This window comes from Amia ocellicauda, chromosome 6 (assembly GCF_036373705.1).
Source record: "Amia ocellicauda isolate fAmiCal2 chromosome 6, fAmiCal2.hap1, whole genome shotgun sequence".
NCBI lineage: Eukaryota > Metazoa > Chordata > Actinopteri > Amiiformes > Amiidae > Amia > Amia ocellicauda.
The window spans coordinates 6286277-6295159 of record NC_089855.1 but is presented as its reverse complement, the minus strand read 5'-3'; the positions used below and the strand labels follow the sequence as shown (position 1 = coordinate 6295159).

Below are 8883 nucleotides of genomic sequence, written 5' to 3'. Positions count from 1 at the left end.
CACAATAAACACTTAAATAGATGTTATTTCAGACGGAATAACTGAAAACAAATTACTAAACTATATCTCGATTTATTTATTTTACCCATAATGCACCATTCAGCGGGTAGTTTGATGGTGTGTCTGCTCTCTGTGGCATCGCAAACGGGTGACAGCTGATATAACTTTAGTACCAACAGGTAACGTGTGATTGATCAGTTCTTACCAATAGTAAATAAGAAACAGTATCATAACCACTGCAAACCTTGTGTCGTAATCTAGCCAGTGTCTGCCTTTGTATGTATTTGTATGTGAATCCAGATGTGCAGTTCAGCTCTTTATCAAATAGAATTTAGAAAGAAAAGAAATATGAATGTTGCTACACAGCCATTATAGCCTGCTAACCTGTTATTTTAAAGTTAATTCTATTCCAGGTTGTTTCTATTTGTGTACTGTAAATACTAGTACTGCACAGATAGGATGTTTAAACTGTAATTATTAGTTTATTTTCCAGATCACACAGTTCCATGCAGTTACAATGGATGCACCAGTGAAGTCCCTACTCTGAGGTCACCGAACGCCGCCAGGAGGAAACATGGCGTCTGCTGAACCGCCTGTGAAACTCCTCGCCTACAATGGAGAGCTCCTGTCCTTCCAGCTCACGAACTGCCCTGCCAGCGCCGAAGGAACCAGGAGGGGCTCGGCGCTGCGGTTCAAGAGGATGGCGTTCCGGCCGAGCACCGGGGCCTTCGCCATCACCTCCGAAGGGCTGGTCCCCATCGCCGGGAGCAGTCTGGACCTTGTGGCTTGCGGCGCGGCTCTAGATGTGAAGAAGTGCCTCGTGGTGCCGTGCATCTTGCTGAGGCAGTTCAAGAAGAAGAGTGGCTGTTTCAGATACGTGCTCCTCACGTTCAGCAACTCCAATGTGTTAGACCCCCAGCTGGAGTTTAAGCTGCACTACAACATGAAGGACAATGTGACACTGTCACAGGGTCCCACCGTGTTGTGGAGCCACGACGACATGGTTTATTACACGTCTTTACAGGCTGGTGAGGTGATGCAGGTCCCCGTGGCGCTTTCTTCGGTGTGTCTCATCGGGGCACTTCCTGTCAAAGGTATCCTCGTTCTGGGCACGGAGAGATCGGCAAAGCAGGGACATGGGGTTGGGTCAGGGGACACCAGGTTCCTCGGGTACTGCCTGGACGACGGGCGAGTGTTTGATGGGGCCTGGGTGCTGCCTCATGCCTACAGCGCCGTGGTCAGATGCGTGCTGATCGTCGCCTCCGAGGATTGGAAGGGTCAGCTGAAGACTTCGGTGGTGGCGGCAACCTCGAGGAACCAGCTGGTGTGGTGCGAGGATGGGATCCCCAGAGATGTGTGCCAGCTCCCGTTCGAGCAGCCAGAAGGGTTACAGATGGTCAGCAGAGGAAGGGACGTCCTGTTTGTCATCACCTTCAGCTCTGGAGAAGTCTGTGCCGTTTGGAAAGACAGTTTCCAGGTGGTTCCTTATCATGAGCTCTTAGGGTGCATAGCATTGTTTGTTCTTTTTGTATTCACACATCGGAGTGGATTTTGCAGATAATGTACTGCACTACCTGAGGTGTTTTACTTGGCAGGACTGTGTGGTCACTAATCGAGGAAGCAGGGTGTGAATGCATTTGTTTCTCCCACTCCCCGGAGACAGTAGGTCATTTTCTGTCATGAAGGGTGTGTGTTGACCAGCGTGAGCTCAGACAAACCCTCTATACGTCAATGATGTCTGATGGTGTTGAAAGCTGAAAATCTTTCATGAGCAAAATAACACGCATGATAAACACCATATAAATTGTAGTCGGGTAAAATATGTAAGGGAGGTAAAATAATACATTTGTAGGACTGATCTTCACATTAATGTCCCCTGCGAAGGTTTCTTGTAGCGCATTTGTTCTGTTATGTTTTGAGAGAGAGTAGATTAACTGGCTAAACTTAGAAATGACTTATTTGTGTCTGTGTGCATTGATTGCATTGTTTGTTTGCTCCAGGTGGCCGCCAGCTGGCAGGGCGTCCGTTCGGTTCATGTCGATGACTTCGTTGGCTGTGGAACGGATCAGATTCTATTGCTTTTCGAGAACCGTGACGCTGTCGAGGGGGTTTTGGACGACTTCACCATTACAGATCTGGGTGAAATTTCCTTCTCGGTCAGCACCTCGTCTTTTACAGCTCAAGATATTCTCTGTGTCATTGCTGGTAATCAGCCAGGTGTTGCCAGGTGTCAAGAAGCCTCGAAAGTGTGTCTGTGTTGCTCCACCCATGTTTGTGAAGGAGACTTAATCATAATCAAATTAACCAAAACTAATTGATTGTTTTGCAAATAAACTATTAAAACTCTTGTCTCAGAGCACTGTGGACACTTGTGAGGACCTGGATGCAGCTGGGGACGTTCAAGAGAACTATCTGCTCACTGTCCAAGCCCTGGATGCCAGGCTACAGGTCTGTGGACAGTCTGAGATGATAATGCAAGAGACTGAATTTGTCTGAAATATATAGCACCTTTCATGTGTTTGGTCTCTGTGTGAAGGCGTCTCATTTTGACATAGAATACCTTAGAGAAAATGTGAATTTGGATGAGAATTAGGCTATTCAGTCGGGAAAAACAGAAAACAACAGAAAATGTGTGTGTGGTGGGGGGCTTAATTCGGAGCAGTAAAAGTGAGATTTGAGGTACAGAACGGCCAGTGTTGTAACCCAATTCCATCCCCCCAGTGTGGCGTGGCCTCGCTGCAGGACCTTCAGGGGGATCTGGAGATGAAAGGCCGGGTGCTGCTGCAGTCAGTCCGAGCGCTGACCAGCCTGATCACAGGGGACGAGAGCGGTGCTTTGAGGACAGAAGAGGAGGTAAAGTCCAGCTAAACAGCACTTCCTGTACTCCTGAGAAACCCGGTGCCGTTCGAGGCACAGGAGTCGAGTGTGGGTGTGACAGTTCAGATGGGCTGGACTATTCGAAGGCCAAAGGAAGTGCAGAAAGGAAGAAAAGCCATTGCCCTCTAGTGGTTATTGAAGGTTACAGGGAAGCACCTCAGATATAGTTAGTGCACAATTAAAACCAATGTATTGACATTTACATATTAACAGCCTATTCAGTTGTTGCTTTGAAGTATTAAACAGAGAAATTCAAATGATTATCAGTGGATCGGTGCCTTATCTCATCTCCGATCAAGGATCAACGCATTTTCAACTCCTAATTTAATTTGACTTCTAATCGTATTTACTTTTTTCGGGCCTGTGAGCAGCTTGTTAAATATCACTGCTTTGGGATTAGGTAGAAAGCAATAAACTGATCCTTATCAGTTCCCAACTTGAAATGAAGGAGTGTTATCAGTCTTAAAATAATAATTATACATTACTGAATGTACCAGAGTAAATAAGACCTGATTAAACTGCAACAAAATGTCTGATTACATTTAAAAAAATGAAGGAGGGTAAAGAAAAGTCAATAATTATTTTGCAATGTGAATAGTGTTCTTATCAGGTTTATAATGTGTTCAATTAAACAGTGAATTATTAAAGTCGGAAACACGGGCCTACTTTGTTGTATTAAAACATGATTTAAAAAACAAATTAAAAGCTTCCAGTCAACACATTCTTAAGTCGAAGTGGCCTCTTGCTGCTGAAGGGTCCCTGTTGCGATGGGGTCTGTCTTGTGTGACGTGAGTCCCTGTCCCGACAGGGCTTGGCATCTCTATGGGAGGAGGATGCCGACGCCGGTGGCTTGGTCCCCGAAGCCCCTCAGGTGTCCGCAGAGCCCGCCGGTCTTGTGGAGAGGGTCTGGCAGCGCGTCGTCGGTGACAGCTGGGTCGTGGGAGTGAAGCTGACAGAGGAGGCGTATTCGTAAGTACATTTGTTTTCCCCCCAATCAAAGGCACAAAGTATTAAGTGGACAACTAAGTTTGTGATGAGCAATCATTATTTTTCTCCCCTCTCTTCCCCTGTGTTAAAGGATTGTGTGTGTATCTGTATGGGTTTGTGTGTATGTTATTTGTCACCACTTTCTGTATTTGTTTGTTTGGTTGTTTGTTTATTCCAGCCAGCTGTTGGACCGTTTTGTCCGTCGTTGTGGTTTCCAGGCAGTATTCGCTGCAAAGTGTGTTTTGGCGAGCCGGTGGTGACACAGGGGAGCTAATCTCATTATCGGCATCTCGCACCAATGCGCCGGCCGGTGCCAGGCCGCACTCGACGGGTTTGAGTCCGGTACAGGGATGCTGAGTGTAGTGTTTCTGCTCACGCCAGGCATGATACACAATCACAGTGTCACACAGAAAGGATTGCGTTGCACTAAGTCATACTTAAATAGGGTGGCTTCAGTGGATAGGTTAGATTCTTTAGTGGATCTTAAAGGTCAGATGGGCATTGTTAGGAGAAAATCATTCAAACCTTTAATATATACGGACGGGTGACAAATTAAAGGAAAAACCTGAATAAATGAGTGGAGGAACATAACGAATGTAGATGCCTCCAAATAGGTGTACTGCATGATACAATTAAGCAATTAACATCCTCTCATGCTCTGTGGCATGTATACAAATTCTGAGGAGGCCCAGTTGACCTCGATTTTGCATCAAGATGGTAAGAGGAAAGGATCTAAGTGTCTTTGACAGAGGGGTCATTATTGGGGCACGAATGGCAGGAGCTTCAGTCACACAGACGCTCAACTGGCTCGTGTTCTGGACAAGTGGGCGAGTGCATGTGTGGGACACCAAGAGAGCGGGACAGGCCTGACTGCTGGACCCCTACAGTGAGGGGGTCCGGAGGCTCTGTTATACTGTGGGGGGCATTTTCCTGGCGTGGTTTGGGTCCACTTGTCCCCTTAGAGGGAAGGGTCACTACAAATCATGACACAGTTATTCTGAGTGATCACCTTTATCCTCTGGTGACACATTTCTATCCTGATGGGAGTGGTCTCTTCCAGGATGACAATGCCCCCCATTCACAGGGCACGAGGGTCACTGAATGGTCTGAAGAGTATGAAAATGATGTGCATCATATGCTATGGCTTTCGCAGTCACCAGATCTCAACCCAATTGAACACCTATGGGAGATTGTGGACCAACGTGTTAGACAGCGCTCTGCACCGGCATCATCAAAACACCAATTGAGGGAATATCTTTTGGAAGAATGGTGTTTATTACTCCAGTAGAGTCCAGAGACTCTAGAATCTGTGCCAAGAGCATTGAAGCTGTTCTGGGGCTCGTGGTGCCCAACACCTTACTGACACACTTTACTGTATGTTTTTCCTTTAATTTGTCACCCGTGTGTATTTATACTATTGATATATATGGCAACAATATCACTCTTTTTATAATTGTGTTCTCTTGCTTTTTCCACATATGGTCCTTGACTTTTGTTTCCCGTAAGAAATGTATTTTCATATTTTACAGTTATACAGTTATTATATTAGAGTCACTAATGCAGTATCTACCCATTCAGTTAAGGCAAGGCTATATATTGATTAGGCCAGAGAACTGCCAGTATATCCAGTGTGGTCTTCCCTTCTTTCCTGCACATTTAAGCCGAAGCAACATGATCTCATCCCCGGGTCCGATACGTGCCTCTCCCTGTGATCAGTCCCCGGCTGCTCTCGCGATTCCGCCCCACAGAAGTGTGTCTCTGTGCTGCAGTTGCACAGACACGTCCACCTCACTGAGATGAGGAGTTGAGACACTGAGAGAGATTGCGCTGCAGCGTTTCTGGGCCTCGGGACTCCCACGCAGCGTCTGCCGGATCACTATGGCAACAGACATTTTATAGCCCGCGGAGTCCTATTCTGGGCACATACACCCAGTTGCACAAAAGCCCTGGGGTCCTCCTGTCCTTGTTTAACTGTTGGGACGCCAGCAGGAGAAGACAGACACAATGTTGTCATTAAGAAGTTGTGGATGTAACACACTCCAAACCGGTGTACTGCATGACACAATTAAGCAATTAACATCCTATCATGCTCTGTGGCATGTATACAAATGCTGAGCAGCCCAGTTGACCTCAATTTCGGATCAAGATGGCAAGAGGAAAGGATCTAAGTGACTGTGAAAGAGGGGTCATTATTGGGGCACGAATGGCAGGAGCTTCAGTCACACAGACACTGAACTGGCTCAGGTTCTGGACAAGTGGGCGAGTGCATGTGTGGGACACCAAGAGAGCGGGACAGGCCTGACTGCTGGACCCCTACAGTGAGGGGGTCCGGAGGCTCTGTTATACTGTGGGGGGCATTTTCCTGGCGTGGTTTGGGTCCACTTGTCCCCTTAGAGGGAAGGGTCACTACAAATCATGACACAGTTATTCTGAGTGATCACCTTTATCCTCTGGTGACACATTTCTATCCTGATGGGAGTGGTCTCTTCCAGGATGACAATGCCCCCCATTCACAGGGCACGAGGGTCACTGAATGGTCTGAAGAGTATGAAAATGATGTGCATCATATGCTATGGCTTTCGCAGTCAACAGATCTCAACCCAACTGAAACTTTGGCAGCATTTTAAAATGTTGGTCCTTCTTTGGGGGGACGCTGTTGAATTCCAGATAAACTAACTGGTTTAAAATGCCAGCAATGTCTTTGCCTTTGTCTCACAGATCAGTGGACAACGTGAATTTATCGATAATGATGGATCAGGGCTCCGTCCCGGCGCCCGCAGTTACTCAGACCCGAGGGAACGTGCTGTGGTTCAGTGCACCCTCCTTCCCATGCATCACCAGGTCGTCCTCACCAGGTCAGGCAGGACCTGCCGCCAAAAGGACGCGAGTGGAGGAGTGGCCGACGGTAGACAGTACCCGGAGACGGACGGCAATTTGTGTCACCGACCTGACGCCACTGCTGGCTCTGACTCGCCTCGACTGCCCTCTGCTGATTCGCGCCACCGTGAGACGTGAAGCCGGCTCCTGGAGGAGAGGGGACCAGGTGGCTTTTCAGTGTGGAAGAGTTTCGTTGGACATTAAGGACGTTTCTCTGGAGACGTACCGCTCCAGACTACTGCACGACTGCAAGCACGTGACAGGTAAAATGGGATGCTTTGTCTTGTGCGGGGGTCTTCATTTGGAAGTTCAGGGCTTGTTGTTTTTTCTTATTTGACCATGTATTTTGGGCCTGTTTTGTTTTTCAGAAGAAGCTGTAGAGGATTTCCTCAGCCTGACCGCAGTTTTAAAAAAGCGGACTTTCCAAATACGCTCTGTGGACCGAACGCTGTGTGACATTTCAAAATGGCTGCTGGGACCCATGCAGTGTCAGCAACTCGCAGTGAATCCAGACTATTTACTCTGGAATAAAAGCACAGCTTCGGATTTGATGCTGTTTAACTGGGAAGTGAAATCAGCCTTTGAGGGACTTTTAATCATCCACAGCAGGTAAATTGATAGTTATTTCTTTGCTGTGCTTTATTTTCTGTGCAGGTGAGGGTAGTTCTTGGTTGCCCTTTGACCCCTTTCTAGTAGAACAATTTTAAGACACAAATCTAGTACTCGGAAGGTTTTACTAAACTGTAAACTTTTAGTGTTTTTTTTGTTTGTTTTTTTGTCTCTCTCGATGCATTCAAGCTCCTTGCAAATTGTTTACCCTCTTTCTCTCGGGCAGATACTTTTAATGACTCGTTCGTTTTGATTATTTTTGTTTTTCGAGTGCCATTCACTCTGCTCAGGTCAGCATTTGAAACGTATTATATTCTGTATGTTTCAGTAAGTGGTTTTGTTACATAACATGTTCCATTCCACTGCTGACGTTTTTATCCACTGATGGTTTTGTTTTGGTCGGCACTAAGTGGACACACGATTGTGAGCCGAGAGCCAGACAACCCCGTGATACTCTTCTCTGGAATCTCTTTTCTGGGAGGTTGGCATCCATGCAATTAGACAGGCGAGGACAGTTGACTAGAGTTCATCGTCCTTGACATGAATCAGCCAGCCCTAGACTTTAGATGTCCACAGAGAGACAACCCCATTTCAGAATACAATACAGAGTATAAAGTCTGACACAATTGTTCGATTTCCAGTGCGCAGACGTCCGGTTTGTTTACACGCAGTATGTTTGCTTGTTGTTTTCCAGCAGCGAGTCTTGCTTACTGAAGTTCTTGCACTCGCTGTGTGGATTCCTTCCCCCGTCCTACGAGGTCAAGCCGCTGAGAGCAGGAACAACTGAAGACCTGGCCGAAAACCTGGCCTTTGCCCTTGAGCAGGAGGTGCAAACCCTCAAGGGAAGTGTCTCGACCCTCATCGCCGACACCAACGTACCGGGACTGAACGAAGCCCAGGCACGACAGAGCCGGGACCTGTCTTCTGTGCCGGCCGAAGAAGGCCTGGAGCAGTACAGACGGGGGTTCGAACTGGACAGGACGCTGAGCCGGCTCAAGATGGGTTCCCTGGTAGACATGAATGGCTATCGATGGCTCACAGCCAGCCTGGCCGCGGTGCAGCTGGGGGGAGACGTGGCGGCGCGGGCGCTGTGTACCGCCTTCCCCGACTCTGAGCGCAGAAGTGAGGTTTAAAATGGAAATGAATCCAGAATATGCAAGCTGTGTTTTCACAACAGAATAGAACCACACCAAAGCTGTCTAGGTGTGCTGTAAACAAGACTGAGGATGTGATATATATATTTTTCATCATCATGTTTTCTGGTTGGGGTGTTCGGCGCAGAAGCGTCTGTCATAAATGAGTCAATAAAGTTCTGTTATACAAAATGTTCAAACGCCCCCGAGACTTGTCTTGTAAAGAGTCCTGCATTAAACTGCTCTGTTCTCCCGATACACATCTGTGCGGAACAGCAGGTGTTTGTGTTGATGCGATCTCCGTGCGTGAATGGCAGGTATGGAAAACAGCATCTGCTGAGGGGACTCTGAAAACTACGTGTTAATCAATCAGGATTCACGGCTTCTGGTGCTCGAGATT

At 47.3% G+C, this 8883-nt stretch overlaps 1 protein-coding gene across 2 annotated transcripts; it reads left to right on the top strand.

Annotated features, from left to right (window-relative positions):
- Positions 1-104: 104 nt before the first annotated feature.
- Positions 105-8675, top strand: fancb (FA complementation group B). 2 transcript variants are annotated; one of them, XM_066705942.1, is made up of 9 exons: positions 105-179; positions 482-1477; positions 2001-2156; positions 2356-2448; positions 2722-2853; positions 3686-3846; positions 6583-7004; positions 7110-7350; positions 8045-8675. In XM_066705942.1, exons 2-9 carry the CDS (start codon positions 575-577, stop codon positions 8481-8483), a joined length of 2547 nt encoding a protein of 848 aa, XP_066562039.1. In that variant the 5' UTR covers positions 105-179; positions 482-574; the 3' UTR covers positions 8484-8675. The 2 variants fall into 2 exon arrangements, with proteins under 2 accessions (XP_066562039.1, XP_066562038.1); XM_066705941.1 differs by having other exon boundaries at positions 110-179; positions 494-1477.
- Positions 8676-8883: the final 208 nt, after the last annotated feature.

Coding starts and splice junctions, on each gene's coding strand:
- fancb (XM_066705942.1), top strand. CDS start 575: ATGGCGTCTGCTGAACCGCCTGTGAAACTCCTCGCCTACAATGGAGAG. Junction 1,478..2,000: donor TTTGGAAAGACAGTTTCCAG/GTGGTTCCTTAT, acceptor TGTTTGCTCCAG/GTGGCCGCCAGCTGGCAGGG. Junction 3,847..6,582: donor CTGACAGAGGAGGCGTATTC/GTAAGTACATTT, acceptor TTTGTCTCACAG/ATCAGTGGACAACGTGAATT.